Source organism: Homalodisca vitripennis, chromosome 2 (assembly GCF_021130785.1).
Source record: "Homalodisca vitripennis isolate AUS2020 chromosome 2, UT_GWSS_2.1, whole genome shotgun sequence".
Lineage (NCBI taxonomy): Eukaryota > Metazoa > Arthropoda > Insecta > Hemiptera > Cicadellidae > Homalodisca > Homalodisca vitripennis.
In genome coordinates, this window is record NC_060208.1 from 105,793,433 (window position 1) to 105,819,258 (window position 25,826).

At 34.0% G+C, this 25,826-nt stretch overlaps 1 protein-coding gene across 1 annotated transcript in view; it reads right to left on the bottom strand.

The window, feature by feature from the left end:
* The window catches only part of LOC124354506, a 592,308-nt gene that overhangs the window by 98,061 nt on the left and 468,421 nt on the right, over positions 1-25,826 (bottom strand). The window contains exon 6 of the mRNA XM_046805018.1: positions 25,632-25,822. Within this exon, the coding sequence (XP_046660974.1) occupies positions 25,632-25,822 (191 nt within the window). The remainder of the gene's footprint in view (positions 1-25,631; positions 25,823-25,826) is intronic.

Sequence of the window (25,826 nt, forward strand, 5' to 3'; positions counted from 1 at the left end):
CAAAAACATTTTAGTTTTTAACAGCAATATCTGCAGCCTGTAGTAGGCCTAAAAACCGTGATTTACTGAGTCTTGAAATGAAAAGTAAAATACGATAAAAATATTCTTTGAAGGTAATTTATAAATTCGCATTCATATAACATTTTACAAAACTACTTCGGTTTCGAATATGTTGTACAATTAACAGTATACTTATGGGACAATTTTTCTTCAAAGAGAAGCGAAGAAGAATCAGTCACGCAAAGCAAGACAAACGCTTGACCTTGACTTCAGACTTGGTACGACAGGTAGGTGGATAACCTTCTTAACCCTTAATTATAGGCTTCAAGGCGACTGTTGGCACAAACTAGTCCTAATATCCTTCAAACCTCAAAAGGCGATGATGACAAACCTCCTCCAGGCTCCAGCAACGCAATCACAGACTACCGCACCACACAAAAACAAAACAGAACGTCCCTAACCTCAAAACAATACAGTGATGTTTTCCTCACGCTCACGCTCACTTCACAGATAGGACGATTTTGATTGATACACTTCACTTTCCGCACACAGTCGGATGACGTGAAAGGGATGGGAATGGGAACAATGGATGGGAAACTCACTCGGGCACCGGAATAGCGGGACAGACTGCAACTCAGCGCGGCGCGGCACGGAAAACTGGTTTTGAATCTTGTCTGCTCACTGCTGGCTTTGTCAGTCTACTCTAGATGCCCTCCCCCCCTCAACATACTTCCCCCGCCACCTCCGCGAACCTTGTCCGGCCACGGTGACGAGAAAGAATTTGACAGACGCAGCTCAGGTCATCGACTGGGGGAGACCGACGCCTACGACTTGAAACAACCGATCTACAATACGTATTATTTCATTTATTCTTGCAGCACTCACTTCTTGATAAATACAGATTAAAGAACCTAAAGATGTCTATGAACTCTACAACTGATTTTTTTACATTTTTGTATAGTTTTATTGATAGGCTACATCGAAATATTGCGGCGATCAAAGACTTTAAATGATCAAAATATATAGCAAGTCATCTGCAAACCCAAATATTACAATAATTGTATTCCTTTTTCGATTTCATTTCGACTATCACAGAAAAAAAAAATAAAAAAAAAAAAACTAGATTGTGTAGGCCTACTTGTGCTACGCAAATTATTAGCTCTAGGTTCATAGACAATTGTAAGAACTCTTCTACATCGTTTCAATGATTTTGCAGGCCGTATTAATTAGATATGTTTTATCAATTAGGTAATTCTATATTCGGTGTTAAAAATAAAAAAGAGAGAACACATCCAAATGTCTACAGACAACACGTGTTACACTCATCAGTCAGCTTCATTCATACTCTAGGCAAGTTTAACTTAATCTTTACTATAAAGAGACAAGGAGATCACATCTATCATCTTAAATATTTTATATAGTATTGACAGAGCAACTGGTTTCAATAAACTTGCTTGTAAGATAGACAGCGCAGTAACAATTATTGGAGTAGCCATTTTGTAGTTTAATTGTCTCTGAATATTTTATTTACGGTATAGAAAGTTTACCTATATCGATAGTATTGTTTTTTAAGCCGTGATAACGTACTATTTTTTTTACCTTTTAGAATATAATTATAGCTATTCTATACCAAATATTTATGCACAACGACGAGTTTGCTGTCGATGACTATAATTTAAGAGGTTTTATACGATTCATATTAAATTCTACAGTTCTTTAAATTTAGCTTTTTCAGGGTTGTATGTTCAGAGCTCTACAAGGCAGTCGCGTGTCCACAGTTCGAGTTTGAGAGGGGTACTTCTAACACATCAACTCATACTTCATGAGGTTTGGGGGACAACCCACTCCACTCAATGAATACATCGCTGTTACAGGTCATCAGTAAAATGATACATGAGCATTATGAACATATTATACATATTTCATACAATTCGGCCTCATTTATACAGTAACACTTCACTCCCACATAGGTATTTGGTCCTTTATTATTCCAACCATCAATAAAGTGACATGTGTACGTCTTAGAATGTATGTAAGTAACATATAGTGACAGTGAGACATGAATGTTACTTACATATAACTCCTTCCAATACAACACGAAAAAAATGAAATTACTTGATTAGTATTACTTAAAAAACATTTCTTCAATTGGAATCCAATTTCGTCAATGCAGATGTTGCAATGATTTTTCGTTGTGTAAAAAGTCATCATTTATTCAAGGTAGTAGATATTTGGAGATTTGGTCATTGTTATCTATACTTTTCAATGAAAGATGAATATGAATTAACTCTTAATTCAAAATCATTATCAAATTAATAATAGTTCAGAAATACAGGAACACTTTTGCTAAGAATATAACTGGGTGTGTGTCTTTTTTTTCAAATAATTCGATTGTAATTTGATCCCACAGAATCTACTCGTAGGTAGTCATCAGGATTTATTAACGCGAGATAAATCTACGCTATTCCCTTAACAGGGGCCCCGAAAAGGTTTTATATTAACGGTTTTATGGTCTACGCCTTTACATAAAATTTACGAGAGAGATCAAGCCTTGAACGTCGTATTTGGGTCGTAACCCGTCATCTTCACCCACTAAGGCGACTCCCCCTAGTTCCGTTGCATGTACATTTTGTAAATAAGTGATGATAGTCGTTTAATAAGTTTATAGTAAATGTGTGGAGTGGTATGCCTTTCAGACGAATATGTTTTAATTTATGGGCTAAAGGAATGCGCGGAGAAATGTGTTGGTTGTAACAATGTATCTTGGTAGGGTAGTCTTCACTCTTGCGTACATTACATACTGCTAAACAACAGCTTATGAATGCTGTAGCGATTAAAATTTGAAATTTAGTAATTTCGAGATTCCGATTAATTAAGGAGAGAGAATAACATATAACCTGGTATATTCCAAACCACAAAACCATATAATTTACATGACAAATGTTAATTTTATCATGCTATATACAGAGTGTAACGCAAATGTTGTACTAGCTATGAATTTTCAGATTCCATGTGTTATTCTAAGCTAAAAATGAAGAATATTTTTGTTGAAAGTACCACTTTGTTTAGCAGCCACACGCCATTTTGTATGTTTTTTAAATTAAAAGATATTTATGTTTGTTATCTGTACGGTTGTTACAGTAGGTATTATATTAAAAGAAAATAACATTAGTTTTATTATTCTAAAAATTGAGATTTTATAAAACATTGTGGGACAAGAAGTTTTGACCATTTGGTGACACATTTGTTACAAGTTACATGTGTATCTGACTCAGCAAACCTATAAAAGATTATAAAACAATATCCCATATCTTCAGGCTAATGTACATACAATTATCAAATTAAATAATAGGACAAGTTCTGCACCAAGTGTTTTCATTTATCTAATCATAACAATTTATAAATAATAATAAAACATTCTTAAAATTTAAACATGCTTGCGAACATTTGCTGCTAAATTAAAAATTGTAGGTGTTTGAAATTTGATTTTGGTAAATTGATTTTAATGTTCCTAAACGATCATGTTCTAAATAACCCGATTATGATACTTGAAACTAAGTAAAAACGCCCAGGATCCAGTGTAACAACAAAATTAACTTTTTGTGGAAGTAGAAAAAGTAGTTCCTAGCAAGACACAATTAAACTTCATAACCATTTAATAAATAATCGAAAAATGACCGATAAATATTAATAGTCAGGGGGGCCAAGAACGTCTGTAGACAGCGCATTTCTGAAACAGCTTCTGGCGAATTACCTGGCAAAATTGGCAGAGGCCTTGACGACGGCAAGAAAGATGAGTCGATGAAACGTCGGTAATTATCGTGACAATAGATTAGGGAATCGGCCCGAGACCGTTGAAGGTTATAACCATTGTGTGGGGGTCTGCTGCTATCTTCTATTGCCCTTGGGTATTATTACAAGAGTATTAAATGTTCATTGACCAATGCGCAAGATTATTACAAGTAATATTATAAATCAATAATTACATTAATAATAATAATAACGTTTATAGCGTAATACCATCCTAGAGCTAACACCGAGATCCGTCAGTTAGTGTCTTTATGAAGCTTATTGATAATAGTTTTATAATAATGAAAGAAAATTAATGAAATGAAAAATGCCTTTAGTAAAGAGGCGGAGTTAAAGCTATCAAGCCTTCTCTACCAATCAACCTCAATAATAATAGTTTGATAATATTAGTTACCGATTGGCTATTTACAGTAAAAAATGGAATGACATTTGTATAATCCTTTTTTACAAGCCTATGTTTCATTCCACAAACATGGCCACTGCCCTCGAGAATTAAAACTTTCTTACTTTATTCAATATATTTCAAATTCTATTTTGTTAATACCTTGCTAGCCGTGATATTACGAATATAACCAGCGATCAAATCGGGCAAAAGTCTGTAATGGAATCTGCAGCTGTTTCATTGACTAATAATTCGTTCACTATTCAAATTTGTGTATGAAATAAATGTGAATGAATATGCTCTCAATTTCTTTAGAGTGGGATGTGAAACGTAAAAAAATACTTCATATTAATGTGTTACGAAATAATAATAGGACACGTACTTGTAGTAAAATATTCAGTTTATATTTACAAATGTTATTTAAATTCAGTTAATCAATGTATACATTGTGAAACATTGTCCCAAATTATAAAAACACACACTCTTGTGAGATGAATATTAAGAATTTTGGAATAGAACGAGACCTACATTAAGTTGCGTTTAGTTGTCACATACTATGTAACAAATTATGCAAACTTATGACAAAATTAGGCCTAATAAATAAAAAAATAATGCAAAAAAATTAACTCTATTAATTAACGTAACGTAGTCCGTGTGATTAACAATATCCAAGGTCTGTAGACTAAAGAATTGTAATAGCGAAAAAAACGAATATAGCAAATAAATAAAGTCGGAAGAAGCTGACAGTTGTCACTAAATAAAATGGCAAGTAATAAAAGGTTATACAAAGAATGTCGTTTCTATGTTTCCATAAATTTTAGCAAAATGTTTTCTGGAAGCTTTGAAACATTTTTTCAGCGAAATTTGTTCATTTATGATGTAAGAAAATTCTTTTATATCACAATGCAAAACTAAGCAATTCCATCCTTAATAAGACACAAAACCATTGGAAACAGTCTTGATAGATTGATATATAAACACAGCAGAGATTGTTCTCAATGTACCTGAAAGCCTCCAAAACTTTGTTAATATTTAAGAATACAACAAAGATGATTTACAAAACCTACGTCAATTTAAATTGTCTCATTGTTCTAAAAAAATCCCTATAATCATAACAGGCATACAAATGATAACCAACGTGGAAACTCCAGTCCAACAGACAACCAGTAGTGTGGATTTGGAGAAGCTTTGCAGCCGTTCATGTTGTGATCAGGTTAGTGGAAGGAATGACGAAGGATTACAAAGACAGGCTTTGATGTGGTCACATTCTGACGGCGCGGCGCTTTATAGTAGTTGTAGGACAATACTTTTATCATGCATATTGTAATATTTCCGTTCTGGAGAAGTAAAGTTAGTTTGATTTAGGCTATATCTGAAGTAGATTTAATGATTTTTTTGTATCACTATTAAGTAGTATCGACTCTTTGATCAGACTGGAAACCCTAGTGGGGTTCCCCAAGAGTCTGTGCCAGGATCACTGTTCTTTCTGGCCAACTGATACGAGAAGGTCATTAAACACGTGTGGTAAAAGTGTTTTAAGTACCAGTAATAAAAGTAAAAACATTGTTATACATAACAGGCTTCATCATGAACTAAATAAAAATGTCGTCAAACGACATTTTCCAATTTTTTACTTCGGTAAGTCTCAAGGCCTTGTTTCAGGCGGTTCTCCCTTTAGTGAAAACAATGCTAATTAAGTTCTCAAAAACTGGGATGTCTGGCATTGAAGGGAAACATTTATGATCAACTACAGTTTCAGACATGTACTTTTTGTAGTAAGATTCCATTGTAGACATTAGGCAATTACATTAAGAAGTACTTTATGACAATAAACATTTTGTAAACATGAATTCAACAATGAACTACTATATTATTAATTAATGACAATGCTGGTATATACCTATATTATTTATGCTAGGAAATAACAGACAATACCAAGTATACGATAGTCTAAAATATAAGGTATCAGGTAACAATTTTTTTACGCTATTTTGAACCTTCTGTTATTTAATTTCATCTTAAAAAGATAAATTGTCACAATATAAAATCAATAAAACCAATTGTAAAGTGGTGCCGTTGTCCTCCTTATGCTAAGATCACCTAAACATCTTTCAATTATTAAGTTTACGCTAACTTAATAACATTCTCGAGGATAAGCCTCATTTGAGTTATAGTAAAGTATGTTAAATATTAATCACATTGTCTCATAATTGTGGTGCTTCAAAATAAAATTAATAATTAGCCTTTAAATAAATTATGTAACGAAATCAAAAAGTCAGGGTTGGCTTGCGAAGCGTGCAATCATGAATACTCGACTATCGTGCGTGCAGTGGTGTATTCCGTAGTTTTCTGTATTATGGAGCGCTTACATAATTATTAAATTGTTCTGCTTTCTGCGCGACACTTTGAAGATACAGACACTTCTTACAAACCACAAATTATATCAAAAATTGAAAACGTTGAGTTTTGTTCATTGAAAACTTTTTGGAGACAAACAACAATTCAACCAGGATATTGCCGACTGAAAAGAAGAAGAAAATGGAATTATTAGCTGTTCATCAAGTCAGACTGATAGACAATGAGATTCACTGTGAATATTGAATGCTCCCTTTATATTTCATCGGACTCACAGAGCGTAAAGGCGTCGCCACTTCAGCTCTAGTTACTGTTAATAATTTACGAGTTCTGCTATGGATTCATTTACTAGGACTCAAACGTTAATGAAGTGTATATACAATACTGATGATCTATAGCCTTAGCTGTGATCAAAAATGCTGTACTTTGTATTTATGTATGCAGAGGGCTTTGCACATTGTTTAATAAGTATTGTACAGCCAAACATAAGATGAATATCTCTTGCTTGACAAATGTGCCAAGTTTGAATTTTGACACTTTAGTAACTAACTGGTTTTGAGCCATACAATTAGTTTGCAAATAATGTTGCAGTACAATATGTATATATATATATATATATATATATATATATATATATATATATATATATATACAGGTTGGGCCATTAGTCACTTGACACTACCAGTCACTTAGTATCAATTTAACTTTAGTTGTAACCTGTCAGCTGTTACAACAAGACAACGCGATGCATTTTTGTCAAGTGACATGGCCCACCCTGTAATTCAATTTTATTATATTCCATGTTAAAACAAGACAGTTTATATTTATTTTTATAATTCTACCTTGACGTTAGTCAATACACGCTTTGGAGCCACCAGTCACGACGTGACGTCATGGTAGATCGACGTTGATAGTAAATCGAACCTTATTATCCAAAATAAATTTAACAGCAGGTCACACAATAAAACTTCTCAGAGTGGTTCGATACCTTATATAGGTATATAATCAATGCCACTGTGCCCGTCGCTCAACTCTAGTTGGTTCGAACTCCTCGTGATTCAAACGCAACACTGTGTCCTCGGCTGAACCTTTGACCCCAGCCTCTAATTACGTGACAGTAACTGAGTGGTCATCTTCTCATCCTCAATGCTATAGAATCTGGGGCGGAAGTCAGAAGCCTCTCGGCTTAGCATACTGATGTACGCTCGGGTTGAAGGGTGACGGTCCTCGTACAGTCCGGCCGGCCACAAGTAGACCAGTTGCATGAATAGTCTACCGTGTCCAGGATTTCAGTTAGCGAGACAAACCCATCATCATTTATCATACTCGTATTTCATGGTGGGGGGGGGGGGGGGGGAGAGAGGATATGGAGGAAGTTGAACCTTAACTTTTTAAAAATATTATGAATAAAATATAAAAAGTATTTAGAAAATGATGACTTAAAACACCAAGAAATGGTTTACTGTGTTAAATCAATCAAACATTACTACTGCACATGAAGGCATATTCCAATCTATGTCATGCTACTAGCTATCGTTCTTTCTTTCCTTAATGTTTTCTGGGAAACTGTCCTCTGTGAAAATATGTCGAAATTTTGTTTTAGATTTAAACAGGTATGTAATCTAAAACCCTCTAAAAAATGTTAACCAAGCAAGCTATGGGGTAAGACAGAATACATTAAGATCAAATTTTATTTTTGTTTTTAAGTAAACAAAGTGTTCTGAAACAATAATTCTTCTCTGACATTATGGCACGACAGTCTGTTTTAAAAGTAAATCATCAAAAGATTTGGAATTAGTGCATTTATGGATCTGAACTCGTGCGTTCAGCATTTTTACTTAAATGAATTTGAAGACAAGTCATCCCCCCCCACCCCCCCCCCCCCGCCCCCCCACCCCCCCACCCTCCCCCCTCCCCCCCCCCCCCCCAGCCCCTCCCCCTTCCCCCCCCCCCCCCCCCCCCACCCCCCCGAAACCTCACTACGGTGACAACTAATCTTTTTTTAGTCTACGATATTTCCACTCCCATAATTGAGTGTCCAAATGAACAAAATATACATACATACGATTAATTAAGAAGCCTATTACCGTCAAAACCCATCTATTTCCGGAATAAGTCCATACAACATTTCAAAATTATAGTTTGTGACAGGTTTTTCGTTGTACGTCTGGTTGCTTTTTTCTCTGTAGTTCACAAAAAGAATGCCTTCTAGAGGCATGTTCATTCATCAGTTTATCCTTAAGCCACTGTAAAAATGCCATACCACAATGTCAAGAAAGCCAACCAGTTTTGAGTCACTTATGTGCAAGCGTTCACATCTTTGTGCGATAAGGAGTATCGTCAAAGAAAGAATTTTAAACAGTGTTTAAATGGTATTTCTAATGTCTCAAATGTTTTAGATTCGTTACGAAGCAATGTGGAATAAGAGTGAAATAGTAACTTTGACTGCTGTTTGCATTACATTACTAATCATGTTCCGTATACTTCACCCTAACTAGTATTATAAATACGAAAGTGCCTTTGTGTGTTCGTTTTGCTTTCACGCTTAAACTATTCAACCGATTGTAATTTTACATGGACAATCTTACGGGCTCTGGTATTAACATAGACCTATTCTTATTTGGGAAATTACTCCGGCTACACCCCACTGGTCTTTAAAGTAGCGAAAAATCTGATCTTGGTCCTGAAGCTGCGAAATATTAATGTAATGAACTGTTCTGTCTAAACATTGTTTTATGAAAGACGATCCTATGTTTAATTAGCAATATTTTAAATTTGTTTACATTTATAGTGTGTAAATTCGCTAAGGAGCAACCATTAACTTTCACGCAGTTTTTAGATTTCAGCGGTTAGGTACGTACTCATCTACATTAGAAAATGTCCTAAAACCTAAGATGGTCAGAATTTGACTCCGAAGTCTCCCTTTGAAGCAGTCGGCAAGAACTATGCTAGATTTGCTGGACTGTGCTTTTGAAATAATGTACTAATTCCAGTTCTAATTGTTCTAAAATATAACAAATATTTAAAAATTTATAAAGAAACAAACACGTTAATAGTTTTATTGTTAACGTATTTCTAACTCTACATTTTGAGTAAATATTAAGTGTTAAATGTAAAAGACAAGGCTACTATCTAAAATTAACTAAAAATTTAAAGACTGTTATGAAATCTATCTTAGTTTTATTTTAACATAAGAAAGCTTCTCAGAGCTGTGGATGTATATATGTACATATGTATGTACATATATGTATATATAATATAAGACCGTAGTAAATTTAAATGGCCATAAATATACAATTTGTTACATGTTTTCATCACCTTGGCAAGAAAGCAAACACAACACTGGCGTCGGAAATATAAGTCCCTTGAACCTGAAGTGCTAACACAGGTGCAACACCTACGATATTACGAGCGAAGTGTTTATAAAACCTAAATGTAAAGAAATGTGTCAGCGTCTTTGACGAAAGCTGAAAGTGTCAACAGCTGTTCACAGTTAAATTTTGTTTATAAAACATGAAGATTATCATTATTTTTCCTAATTCTAAAGTATTCCGGGAAATTATTTTAATTTTTTACTTCACATAAGCCTTCCTCGGACTTCAACGAATACTTTTAAATAGAGTTTTCCGAATATTCCCAACAGTTTTTGAGATTAGCACTTTGCAACACATTTAGCAATTAATTTTATTTATAAGGTATCAATTAGCGACACGTTTTTGTTTATGATATTCATTTGTTTGTTATAATTGTGGCATTCTCCATGTTCAATGAAAATTATATACCTGATATACGTGGTATATGCCTAATTCCGTTTTAAAATTATTACAGGAATACATCGTGTCACATTATAATAAAATTACTTTTATTAAGAAAGCTACGAACTTCTACTTCAGGTTTTCTCGGCATTGGCCTAAAATAATATAGGTCTGACGTGTTGCTGAAACCATTGGTACTATTCATTGAAATACTTGGAAAGTTGCAGAAGAATTTACCTTAAAACCGAAGGTATGTGATTAGTATATTATATGAAACAAATGTATGCGAATAGTATTTGTAAAAATAATTAAATATTATTTTAATTATGATTTTAAAAGTAAACTTATTATGTTCTTGAAAAGTTATTTGTAAAACAATTTAAAATAGGTACTTTAACCGAGTACCAATGCGTTTCAGAATAAGATAATTCTACAATAAAATTTCTTTTTGAGGATGATACTCGGTATTATTGTATTTGTTTCTACCAGTTGCAGCCATTGTCGAGAAACCCAACCTATTTCGATGTCATTTATGAAAAACAGTATTGTAATGTAGTTTGGAGTTACGTAATTTATTTAGTTCCTTAGCTACATTTTTGTTTACTAACTCAGAGCGTGGGTATGTATATAAGAGCGTCACACAGCCACAGGACACTGCACCCTCATTAAAACACATACTCCTACTTGTAGCTGTGGCAGCGTTATACACTTCATAATACTCACGACTGATTCTCTTTCTTTGCAGACACAAAAACAAAGCTTACAATCCTGGGTTAATACACAATGTCGTGATTTCAAATAATTGTCATCAGATCATTAAACAGTATTTGGTGCAATGTCCGATCATCGTTTCTGCATGAAGAATTTATATTACGACTAAACATTTGTTTGTATTAGAATGAGGTACTGTATGAAATCCATTATGAAATAATTCCACGATACATCAATATTTGGTGTATGATTGGTTATGTTTAAAGTTGTAAACTTTATTGTAAAACAGTTTAAGGCGTATTCTATAAAATACAAATGCAATTAATGAGAAGCGTAAGAAAGTGATTTTATTCATTCTTGTTCCCTCACAATAGTCTGAATAGTAATCAAAAAGACAAGGGAGTATTATCCATAAAACAAATTCATTCTAATCTAGTTTGGTCGTATGACATCGCCGGCTCTAGTTTGGGTTACGCGATTAGGTATTTATTGCACGTAATACATAGATTTGGTAATTAAATCTCAGTAGGAAGATTTAAACGACTGTTGGAGGAAGTTAAGGAATCACCAACCGGATGTCCGCAATGCTGCCAACTCTAAGTGGTAACTGCAAATTCCTTGTTCTATTGTCCATTCTCACATTGTATTTTGCCAACCTAAATCCGCAACTTAATTATGTTTATTAGTCGTGATTTGTCGTTTACGACCAAACTTAGTGTTTATATTTAATTACTGTCATATTATCTAAAGTTTCTTGAAGCTTTAATAGCTTTTGAAGGACGGTTTTCTTGTCATTCGGTAACCAAGTTAATGCATATTTTAACTGCATTCAAATTCCCTTATAACTTATGTAATTACCCATATATTAGTAGGACTCATGTGCAAAATATTCACTGGTCGACTGGCATCATGTAAAATCCTATACAATTTATGTAGTATAACAATTTTTAAACAATTTTACAATTTTACAGTTGTAATAACTCCAAATCGATGTGTATTTTGTCAATTGGTGATTTTTTTTATTATTTTTCTAAATCTAATAATCAATGTTGATCTCATAATATGGATCATACTATAATAAATGAAAAATATTAGTACGTTTAAAATTAGCTTGAATTTAGGTTTTATATGAAAAATTTAGGGATAAGGGGAGAAACACACATATTGTAATTCCTCTAGAACAGCAATATCATGTGTAAGAGAAATAGAAAGTATATTCAAAATATGATCATATCTTGTATCTTCGATTGGCAGGTCTTTTACATGACATGAAACATTTTTGCTTGTTGTTTCAGGTTTTGCAAAAAAGTTCTTTTCTCTTATGGGCTAACGTTTGAAAGAGGTGACCTCGAACCTATCTAACATAGATCATGTTGAAACTGTGTCTTTTAAATGTAAATTCCCTGAATAATCGAACCTTTTAGGTAAATAACTACGGATTAAATTACGCAAATTGTAAAGGTAAAGTACTTCCTTCTATGACTAGCAGCAGATGACGCTACCGATTTACCACTAATTTTTCACGTTGTCTTATAACTGCGTGGTCATTCATGTGTGTCAAGTATATGTTATATTACATTTATTTGATGTACTAGAGCAGCCCACACGAATATAGTCCTATAGTGGTTGGCGCGTCTTAATCCCCCTTCCACCCCCCGCACCCTGCACTGTTGTCAGTTCTACGTGTGTGGAAAATGACTGGTCCGTCTCAAAATCTGTTGCATTAAACAAATATCATCAGCTTTTACCGTAAAAAATATAATTATGTAAATTTAATTTCACCTTTCTGTTTTGCAGACACATGTAAATCAGGCAAATAGCATGTGGTTATGTTCATGCCGAGGACAGCTGGTGGTCAGCAGCGATATGGCAACATCGCCTCAAATATCACCGGACTATTGTCATCCGGGTTACAATACATATTTTGGTGTTGTATTACAATGTTAGTGTGTCCATTCTTGTTTGTTATACAACTGTTCAACAAGTAATTTTTACAACCCTGTTGAGAATGATTCTTTTGTAATTACAAATAATATATTTAACGTTGTGATCCTTACCGATGTTTGAAATAAAGCTTTACATATACAAGCTAATGATCTTTAATAGGCTCGTACTATATTTCATTATTACGTTTATTGTTTACAAACATGTTGTTATACTGGTACTGACCAAAGTTGCATTAAAAATCCACACAAAGTCTCGTTACCTATGGATTTCTAAGATTTAATCATGGTTAACGTTTTTCAATTTACAAAACCGATTGCCTTTCCGTAATGCGTCTACTGGAAACTGAATGTACTTAGTAGATTAAGTATAAATCGCTACGGTGTCTCAGTCCAGAGCTGTCGAGGCACCTGTCGACTTGAAGTCCATGGCCGTGTAGCCATTAGCTAATTGAGCGATGGACAAACCGTAACTGTAGGCCTAGTTGATTAGGAACTGTCTAATCAACTTACAATCCCCACTTCACTCTTTCTGAGTAATTGGTAGTTAATACAGTAAGGTAAAATGTAAGTACAGATAATATAAAAAATTTTCCATCGTAAATAAAAATACATTTCGTGTGAAAGTAGCCGTAAGCCGTGATATTTATAACTATAAAGAACTAAGGATTTTATCAAAGCTTTAGGCTTTGTTTGTCATCACTATCTTTAATTAATTTAATTATTGATATAGTACAATACGTGTACTGGCAAACATATTACAGTGTAATTGTTTTCTAATATCTCAAACACTAACATCTTGACATCGTGTAGACAAAATATTAGCGTAGAAATTATTAAAACAATTAAGAAGTCATTATATTTTATGAGAGTTAAAAAAACATTCATTATTTTTATCTCGTCCGTCACAAGAAGGTTACTTAATTAAAATCTAACTCTAGGTACTCTTAATCTAGGTTAATAATTAAGATCTAAGAGAAAAGTTAATAAACACTGAGCTAACGGAAGGAACGAACTGCATATTTGTTCACGTTCCGAAGATAACTAATTGGAATAAAACAAATCTGATAACGTTATCATGAGATTGTAATCTTGACCGTCAAACGTCTGTTTACAGGGCCACAATTGTCCGTATACAATTTCGAATGTGAGGCTTTTTTGTGAGTCAATGTCGGGGTGGAGGAGGAAAAGTTTAAGAATCAAGAAACTTTTCCTTGTGCTGAGACATTAGCGATCGATAAAGACAGATTTCTTAGAATTGTAACGAAAACGTATCCTCTGCAACCAAGTCAGGTACAAAGTTAAGCGAAACTGGACGCGGGAAATGTCATGAGATGTCCTAAAGTTATCAAATATATCTGGTCACGTGACCGTCAGGGGCATCTCCCTCAGGGACTGTCCTCACTGACCTTTCTTCAACGGGAAACCTTACAACTTTTCTTTTGAATTGCCAAATGTACCTTTAAAATACTTACAAGAACAACATGTTATAGTAGGTTATAAATCCATTCACTATATTGTGATACAACGAAAATAATGATTAAAGTATCAATCGACTGTAGCTTATCAATATAAACTTACATGCCTTGATTATAAAACGTTATTTATATCCATATGCGTTTTGGAGAATTCTAAAAAAATTAAAATGATATAATTGTCAGATTAATTAACTAATTTATTAAATATAAAATTTCACTTCTCTAAAAAGACTTAACAAGTCAAACACAAACAAACCATGTATACAGACCGTTGGCGACCGTGCGCAAAGCCGTAGTTCAAAAATTCAAATTCAAATGATTTATTTATTGCCGTAGATGTCTATAGAATGTATAGAAATCGTCGGAATTCGTTGTTTAAAATGTTAACAAAGGCACAAAAATACTATCACCAGTCAAACATACATTTATGCTCTCATATCCCACTCATACTTGCCAATATTCTCACTTCTAATGACGAGCCAGCCTTCTTATTGGATGATACTATGATAAATGCGGTGGATTGTTTCAAATTGCTTGGAATATTCTTAGATCAGAGATTACCTTGGAATGCTCATATTGACAATTAAGCTTTAGACTGTCCTAGGGCATCTATGTGTTGAAGTTATTAGCCGAATGTTGCCATATTCAGGTTCTGAGGACGGCATATTACGGCTTGATTTACCCATACCTTACCTCCGGGATGGTGTTGTAGTGAGGAAGAGGGTAGTGCAAATTGTCAGTTCTTAAGAGAAATGTGATCTGACAAGAGGCCTGACATACGTAGATATGAGACAAGAGACAGAGACACCTACCGAACTGGGAGCACAGGGCGGGGGTTTACGAACACTTACCCTCACAGGCAGGGGTTCATTTTATCAACAAGTTGCCAAACTCAATAAAGAATACCCCAACGCCCAAGGCGTTAAAAACTCGTTTTAAACGTATTTTAGCGTCTAAAGCATTTTGTAGTGCTGACGAGTTTATCGCATACGACTGGGAGACCACTAGGCAAATCAGTAGACTGACCTCGCGTGGGATAGCCACGTTCGATACCTCACTGGTTTGGTTTAGTAACGAAGAGTGGCAAAGACGAGGGTATCTGTGTTATCTGTAAGGCAGAGGCCAGGCTACCACAAATCAACTATAGCAACCCACCTACTCCAGATAGGTGCAGCGTCTTGGTTGCAGGGTAAACGACATTGCGGCTGGTGACAGTAGCGGAGGCCGTAGGACCCACTGGCAAACCCACATCAACAAACCCACTGGACAATACACCTCGCTTAATACTTCACAACAGAGTAACCATCACCAAAATTATTGTTTCTAGGGACCCCAATTACCAGCAAAGGATCAAATTGACGTAATTCAACAAAAACAGACATACTCAACATTTAACAATAAAGATTCGATAAGACTGCTTCATAAAAATGGGCAATTGCCTAGCAAAAAATTAGTCGAGTTACAACTATTGTGCGAGGATTTGCGAGCACACGTTCTAGTAGTCACTCAATGAGAACGGTTTCAATATCAAAAAGTTGACCGCTGTCATATTCCATATTTTATATTGGCCACTACGTATTGGTCCACTAATTCTCAAAGTGGCAGTTTTCGTGAGACAAAATCTTTCTTTTGACAATTTTCGCTCAGAGAAACAATTATTGAAAAAGATTATGAGGTAGCCAAATTTTAATAAAACAAAAGAAAATTAATCGTTATTGGAATTTACACGTTACACAGAGTAAATGAAAAAATTTCTAAGCCGTATTTGACTAACCTGACGATTCGGAACCAGGATTATGTCCTAATGGAGTATTTAAAATTGATGTGTTAGGACACCCATCACCCATATACAAAACGATTACTCAACTTGTTAGATTCGTTAGGTCTAAAATTGTCAGTAAAACACCTACGCACTTAACCGTTACGTCACAGACAGCACTGGACAACATAATTTATTTGTATTATATTACATGTGTCCATAGAGTAAGAATAAGAATGTGTGACGACCTGATGGACCAATTACTAAGTGAGAACTTGCCAAATAGTCGTAATTGTGAGGACATTCATGCAATGAGCCACGACCTCCATAGCGCATTATTCTGTCCCTAACATTCCAGCATGAATCAGAGTTTCAGTGGGCGGAAGTCGTGAAATTATCAGCCTCATGTTTGCATGACTGCAAATTCAAAGCGGTAAACTATAAATTTCCACTTCTATAGTTAACCGCCACGTAGGATCCTGTTTGTATCAGTACATAACCTGAGAACTGTGTAATATAAATGCAGTTAAAAATAATTTAGAGAGAGAGAGACAAGTAAATTTTAAATAATAACTTAATGATTATGTTTGCAAAATCCAAAATCCCTCAATTTTCTCAATTTAGTCTTTCCTCACTTTTAAAACCGGGTGGTTCTAACGACATTTCTTAGCGTTTTAATGGGTAGTGATAGTGTATTTTGTGATTAAGATTCTAGTTCTGAATAATACCTATCAGTAATAAAAAGAATAAAAAGCTAATTTAAAATCAAATTTTTGTTGATTAGTTCTAACTTTTTTCATTTACTTAAATGTTGAAGTGACTAAACACCAACGTAAATTGCAGTACATACATTAGGCCATTGATTAGAGCCCGAGAAATGTGTGATAAGAAGAATGCTGGCACCGACAAATCTGACAGTTCTACGAGCCACGCTATACGTGCTATCATCATCTATCGACTTAACTGACTGGATCACGCATTTTGAAATTGTAACATGGTTGGGATATACATAATGAACGTAACTAAACTTCGTGTTCGTTGTGCAATAACACAGAGTTATTGTGAAATATACTATCGTTGTTGTATACAATCTACTGTTAAATTGTAAATGTTTTCTAAGAAAGGTTTGTTTTTTGGTTTGGTACTGTTTTACCAGAAACCTTAAAGTGTAATAGAACGCAAATGCATATTCTGTAGAAAAGTTGAGAAGTTCTCCAAATATTGACTGAAGGGATCAAAGCCGGCAAATCTCTTTGAAATCAAACAACAGACAAATACTGTATATCCACGTCAGGTACAAAGTTTAGAGAAGTCGGACATAGGGGAATTTGTCTAGAACGACACGTAGTTTTGGTTGACGTACATATCTCGTCCTTTTCTCTACCCACGGCGATATCCTGGGAGTCCCAAAGTTATCCAAAGTAATCATCTAGTCACGTGACCGCACAGGACATCTTCCTCAGGGACTGTCTTCACTGACCTTTCTTCAGCGGGTACGTTTTCTTAACCTTTCCTTATGTTAACATCAAATGTACGTACGTAGCGGTGTTTAATAGTCTGAGGGCATAGGGTAAAACTTTAAAAGTTTCTTCAGTGTGTTGATCAACAATTCCAATAATAGTTCAAATTCTGCCTCAATTAATTTTTACCGGGTCTCGTTGGAGACAGAAAAAGCACTTGCAATCTTGAATAAACCATAACCTATTCCTATAATATATTTAACGAGCGCATCCCACCGACTCCAGAATTACAGCATAACTCGATGGTGGAAGCTATAAAATCACCAACTGGATATCCAAATGGCTGCTAAATCAACGTGGTAAATTGAAAACGATACCTTGCAAATACTGATCTTACTAAACATTTATTACTCGTGTTTTTCATTTAAGATAAAAGTTAAGGTTTTTTTTAATTAAAAGAGAAAACTAAATCTTGAAAGTTATAAACGTCTTGTAACTTAAATAGTTTAAAAAAATTGAAATTTTATTTTTAAGTCTTAATTTGTTATAGTGATCAATATAACTGACGTTTTGGAAGAAACTTAATTTAGTTAAAACAATATGCAACAAAAGTATTTTGAAGGAACTCTGAGGCTGGCACGTAAATTAAAAATGTCTTCAACTTATTCAAGCCACATGTATTAAACATAGAATACAAACTGATTAATATTATCATTGTAAATAGATTCATGGATTAGAAATTAACGGTTCGATTTAATCAGATTTTGATATAGCAAGTTTTATAATCGGTTAATCCTGCGGTCGAAACCAATCACGGTGGGTTTAGATGACGTAGTCGACTAAGATGTCTAGGAGGAAAAGTACTTCATCTGAGCACCAAAATGCTCAGTATATGGGATTAAACGTTACATATTTTGAAATGCACGAGTTATAATAATTATAAGAAAGTTAATTATATAGCGTTTACCGACATTTAAAGATCTCATATATTTTAAATCCTGTCCCTTTTATCCCGTTACCTACTAAAAAGGCATGAGAATTAATGCTTTGCAAAGAGTTCTCAAAAATCTATTATTCGTGAGAAAAACGTTGATTGTGCCTCTTGCAGGTGAAGTGGCTGATATTTTTGGTACTGATAGTACAATCTCGTGATATATATACATGATAAAAAGTTAATACATTGGACACAGGGCACTTAAGTCTTTGACGTTATTAGCTGTTTCAGTAATAACAATGTGTAAGAAGTTAATATTAAAGTATTTTAAGAATTATAGTTTTGCTGCTCGCTCAATATTAAATTTGAGTATTATATAGAGATTTTCAATAGATAATGATGAGACAGGTGAAGGGCAGTCATTAATTTGACCTAATTATATAAGTATAACCTTGACCTAATATAAGTATAGCATCGACAGCGTTAGAATGCCTTTAAAGGCGTCTGAAAATCCTTAACAAGTAAGTAATAAAAATGAGACCTTATGGCATATACACGGTCTTTGTTAAAGCCGATACGAAGGATGAACAAAACACTTTCCATTTAAAATAGCGCAACACGAGGTACCTGTGTCTAAAAAAACGTTCTAAAAAAAGAGTAGCACAGTTAGATTTCGTTATTTGTTATAATCAGGCGAGTTTATTCTCGTATTTACCAGATCTGTCATAGATTTACCACATATTATATTTATTTACCAGCACATATTACTGTGGATTGTACTTTCTTTATTATTAGTATTATAGTTATGTACAGCATGTTATGAAATCAAGTTACTTAAACATGCAAAATAAGAATATCATAAAATTATGTCCAATATGACATTGAAATCTTTTAAACCACGTCGTTAATCGTTCAGAGCAGTTTCATTGATTTGTCTTATTTAGTCCAGTTTTAATAATGAGCGTTTGGTTTATATTAAGTGTATGGGGTTTACACTCAATATGGTTATTGCGATACTGCCTTATGAATATATACAGTGCTCTGATAGGTTTTGTTTATTTTAACCTAGATTTTTGTTACGTTATTAGTGTTATTATTGCTATTAGTACTGAGTTATTTATCCACCTGAGGAAGAGATCAGACTGCAGATCTCGAAACGTAGTGTTACTGATTTATTATATAACTGAACGGTGGCAAATGTGCACAAAGATTTTGCTTCACAATAATATCTTATGAATTCTTAGTTTTACAATTCAAATAATGTTGATTTATTAGTGATAGATTGGGTTTTGCTTACGTACACCTAACCGTAAAGCACTGGAACAATTCAGTGGTGGAGTCAAGCCCCAGTCGTGGTTCTACTAAATGTACGAGTATTTAACCGTTGTCACAACTATGTTTCTTGTTACAAACGCGTTAACACAATGATCACGTTAGAGCATTACAAATAGTACATATGTATCATATTAGAGCAGGAGAGTAAACATTATATGAACCTATAGACAAAATTAGAGTTAACTTATATAATCTATTAACTCTTTATATAAGTTATAGTTTGTTTAGTATATCTTGTATGTATACTTATAGGTCTAAAAATATGATTTATTAGATGCCCAAGAACGAAATTTGGGCATTTTTACTAGAGATAAACGCCATTTATATGTATCATATTAGAGTAGGGGAAGTAAACAATATATGAAGTAACAGCAACATTTCCCGATTAACACAGCTTTAGAAATTCAATTCTTTAAATATGTTGGCCTCTCTGTGGTAAGCCATCTTCAACCACCAGATGTAAAGCGAAATTGCTACTGCCTTGCTACAGATGAGTTGACAGTGGTCGTGTAGTATTGTGGTTGTCTACAGTTTTACCAAAGATGCATCTTTTTCACAGTTTGTCAGATTGTTGGCAATTTTACACTATCTTCTTGTTGAAATGTTTTTCTGATAATTTCTAAGAGCTCTCTTATTATCCTTGGATACATGGAAATATATGAAACTTTTGTAAACCTATGTTGAATTCTAGTGCTTGTTTAAAGGGATCTTTAGGTATATGACAAGATCTATTGACATGCAATTTGTTTTGCTATACAATGTTTCGACTTTGGTGAGTTCATCGACATATATTGGTTTGTGGTTCCTAAACCTCACGTGTCATGTGTATGATACCTGAAGAAAAGGATGGATTCCAATCGTAAAGACGCAATGTTCTATAATTGTTACATAATAGAAAATGTCTGAAATCATGGTATCCTTTCAAACATTATAAATCCTCAATAAATTTTGAACAAATAATTCTAGCTTTCAATTACAGGCGCTAAGAGATTTCTGGTAAAATACGTATGATTAAGCATAGTAATCTATCGCAGTATTGGTTGTGAAGTAATGAATTAAGTCTGTGTTTAAGCAAAAAGATTTATTATTATAAAATATGAAACAGTTAAAAGAACTAAATAATATCTGGCATCCTTAAACGTACGCTTCTGATTATAAAATTATAAAAGCAGTAAAAACCAAGATAAATGTAACATGGACTAAAACATCATGTTTGCTAATCCGGAAAGCGCTAAATTATAATCTTCAGAACCTCTCGCATTCTAATTTACCCCCAGGGCTTACCGTACATACCCTCTACAGAACCTGCATCATAAAACTTTATTATCTGTTTACCGAATAATTTCTGCAACTCTTGTGGAACACTACCAAATAAAACCAAAATTGACAATGAGAATTCTGTTATTTTTAAACTATCAACAAGCAATAAATTAAGAAATCGTTTCAAACAATAATGAAACAAATCATTATTGAGTAAAATGTGATACATGATCAGGGTAAAATAATTTAAATTATGATCATTTGGGCAGTGATCGTTTCGAGTATTATTGTTTACTAGTTATTTTTAAATCAATGGTAGATGTTTTCTTCATTCTTATTTTCACTATGTATGTGACACTATACTAATTGCAAAATATTTATACCTGTGTATGAAGCATACGGTGAAATGCACTGTCCAGAACAGGAAAATGTCAGATGTACGTATTCGTAGTCCATTTTTGAAACTGTTGGTAAAATCCGTTCAGATATATCTAGCTAAATGTACTACTCATAAGCAAAACATCGACTAAGCTCCACGCAGTTGAAGTGGAAGATATATTTAGGTTCGATAGTACAATCTCGTGGATTATGTTTGATAAAAAGTTAATAATCCAGATAACAATTCAGCTAAAATTACTCCACAGTTTGATGATTTTTTTCTTTAAATATGTAAGTTGTAAAAATATACTGGATTTAAGGTATTGTAATCGGTTTTCGGTTTGGTTAATTATAACATATTAAAATGTTTTAGTCATCAGCATTTTAGACACATTTTCTAAAGATGAATTACTGAAGGAAACTTTTTCACTGTCCTACAATGAACGGAAGGCGTTTAAAGTAAATAGTGAAGTAATCTAACAAAGAAAACTAACAACGCAAATTATAGATCTCTTTCTTAATCCAGTGCAAAATGGCGGCAATTGAAAGTTTTAGAAGTCAGAAGTAACTACTTACAAGCTAACCATAAATAACCCTTAATTGGTACATCCTGTCTTTGAAATAACCCATCATGAAATAATCGAGCGACAGGTCTGGTAACCTGGCAGGCCACTCAATAGACCCACCTAACTACCCATCGATTTCGGGAAACATCACCTAAGTCATGGCTGACTTGCGCTGTAGTGTGGGGGTGCTCCGTTATGTTAGAACTAAACTTGTTCAAAATCACCTCGGGATTTCTGGAACTATCTGTTGTTGGAGCATATTTAAGTACACATCACCAGTAAGGTTCCATTCATTGAAGAAAGGTCCAACAACCCGTGACCTTACCACGACTATCCAAATTTAAATCTTTTCAGAATGTAAAGTGTTGTTTTCCTATACCCAGTAAGGGTTGCCATAACTCAAGAGACGGTAGTTGCGTCTATTAACCTCGCGGTTAAAGCTTGAAGGTTGCTTCGCCAATTAATACAATATCATTTAATTTAAGTGTTTGGTTAGCTATTTTACTCATCATTCATGAATATTATATTCGACTCTTCGATCGAAGTCATCTTCGATCAGTACAAGATGAATTTTGTAATCCTTGTGTTCATTTTCATGTAACATTTTACAAACGCATCTCTGAGGAATACACACTTCTCCTGACAGAGCAGTAGTTGACACATGTGGGTTTTCCAATAACAGACTTCAATAACTCCAAATAATGGTCCTTGGTTCTTGCTGATCTCGGCATTCCAGATTTAGGCCGATTCTTCACTGAGCCTGTTTCTTCAAAACTTATTATTGTTTTTTTTTTCAATAGCAAATTTCGATATAGGGTAATAAATTTCGAAATCTTTCATTAAATAAATATCTCACTTGATCCTATGATTAAATTATATCATCATTAACAATGTAATACGTCCATGTTCTCTTAACTCCATGACGAGGGTAAAGAATAATGTGACCCGGATAAGTACGGGAAGATACTGGTAGGGCACACCGGGGCAGAGGCATTTTATATGATTACACCACAGAATTTGCAGATGGCTTCCAATAGATTTGAATCCGGGATCTCTCACATCGAATACGCAGAGGTTTGTCAACAAACCACATAGTCCTATTATAGGAACTTGGCACACAGTTTCGAAAACTCTAATTAAGAATGTACAGATAGAAGAACACAGTGCCAAGACAGTGTACTTGAAGTTTGTCTCAGTTTCATATGGCTTAGTTTCTAAATTAGGTTAATTATCTAACTTCTGTCAATAAGTCAAGAGTCAGGTTCCTGAAAGCCAAAGTCTATAACAGTTCAGACGTTTTAAGAGTTAAAAATAGCTAAGAACACTTTTAATAGTACTTTGTCCCGAATTTGCTCACAGGATCCGATGATTACTGTAAAAGCTCATGATTCAGATCTCCCAGTAAGTTCACAAATTTATATTTCATGTTTAAAATATTGCAATACAAACTGGTTTTTGTTATTGAACTCAGATTAATTTATTAAACACTATTAAACTCGTTTTTATTTAAAATTAATTTTATTATTGGTTATTATCTACTAATAAATGTATTAAAACACTTTAAAATAATGTATAAATTTGGATCATGCGGACTCTCCAAATCACCTAGTTCTAGAGGTATATATCGAGAGTAAAATATAAAAGAATATATAATGAAATAAAGCAAAGTTAAAAGATAAAGTCGATGAATATTTTATTTTATCAGGTGAAGTTTGGGCTGAGAAGCCATATCTATAACATTATTTGAGGATTAAAGTTTGAAAGGTGACTTCTGAATCAACACCGATGGCCGGCCGGGCAGGCGGACTGCTTGAAAGGATAAGGTCGCTCAGCGATAACCCAGCCAAGCAGCAGCCACTATTCGGCCATCTTGAGACAACTGCCGCATCTGCTTTACTGTCATTAGCGTTATTACGGGTTTGTATCGCTATTCATTCTCGCACTGATTGCGTGATAAAGAAGATTGTTTTCTTTTCTTAAGTCATGCATGCTACTGATGAATAATAAACTAAAAAATACCAGCAAGTAATTTCAAATTGTAGTAAAATATTTGAGAGTGTTGGCCGAAATTAAGTTTCGAATATTTAAAAGCTCCACTTTAGAAAATTGTAAATGTTGCAGAAGGGACGACTGCGTGGGAACAAAAGCACGTTGTAATGGAGCAGATGGTGAGGGTAAGCGTGGCGGTAATTTAGAATAAGAGAAGGGCTAGACATTATTTGTACAGTTAAATTTAGTGTTTCTCAGCTTTACAAGAAAATCTATCTTTGTCCACACCAGGCCGATCTTGACCTTTTCTCTTTCGCACTACACCAGTAGATGCATGCCCTTCCATTTGGGGTTGTAATCAATTTACTTCCGTAATCAATGAATACACTCTTACTCTTTCGCCTACAACCTCTCCCTATTTGGTAAATACGAAAGTAATTATTTGAATTTTATAAGGCCCATTATATGTTAAAGAAAATGCTCTATTTGGTAATAAGGTTATTTTATATAAACAATAAAATAATCTACAGGTAGTGGGATGATATTTCACGGGTTTCATGAATACATAGAGAAAACTTTATCCCTTTTAAACATTTTTGAACTTTGATCAAAATATATTGTAATATTTTAGGATATTCCCAGATCCCAAGAAACCAAGTGTTATTTCAGAAGTGGACGATAAATATTTCTCTTGTCATTAAGGAAGAAAACTATAATATTGAATTGACTAAAAACACTTGATGCAATAAAAGATACGAATACAAATTCACTGAGTTTCTGTTGCCATAACGATTTGAATTCTCATAAAAATACCTAGGTTAGGAATCACTCTTTTAAAAACAAATAAGGATTTGTAAAGATTTGCAGCATTGTATAACATATATAAAGATAAAACAAATATTGACAAGCGAGGTTATTAATTCAAGTTAATTTTTAAATTAAGCCTAATACAGTACTAATTAAAAAAATAGACGTTTTCTATCCTAGTTATGGATTGTGTATACTGAGAATTTAAATCGTCCAAGAGGGCAACCTTGTGGCATACCATAGCGACATTCTGGAATGATGTTATTACGTAGGCGATAGCTGTAACGGAGATCTATAAAAAAGGAAACCAGTCAGAAGATAACGTAAAAGTATACGATTTACGACTATAGAAATCATATTATATTTACACTAAATAATATATATATATATATATATATATATATATATATATATTTTTATATTTTATATATTTATACATATAATATATATTATATTTACTACTATATTAATTACACTATATTATATATTATGTTAGTCAATAACGACAGCATAGGTGATTAGGAAGTGCCGTTAACGTCTTTCAACCGTTGTTATGTTATGGACATAAGGAAGAAATATGTTTCAAAAATAAAACATTGTGGAATACCATACGATCACGTTGCGTTATACCATAAGGTGCTAGATATTATATAACTTAAAATAGCCACGAAGATGAAGTAGTCACTAAGATGACGATAGTTTTACTTACCGGTAACAGCACGCTGTCCTTTCAGTCTTCTAGCAACGGATGGTGACAGAGGAGGAGGACGATCTAACGGCTTGGGTATGAGCAGTGGTGAGGGTGTGCGGCGGGAGAGAGGGTTACACCTCCTTGAGTCTACGCTGACCATGGAGTCTATGGAGGATGATCGGGGGATAAACATGCTTTCCTCAGCCTCTCTGA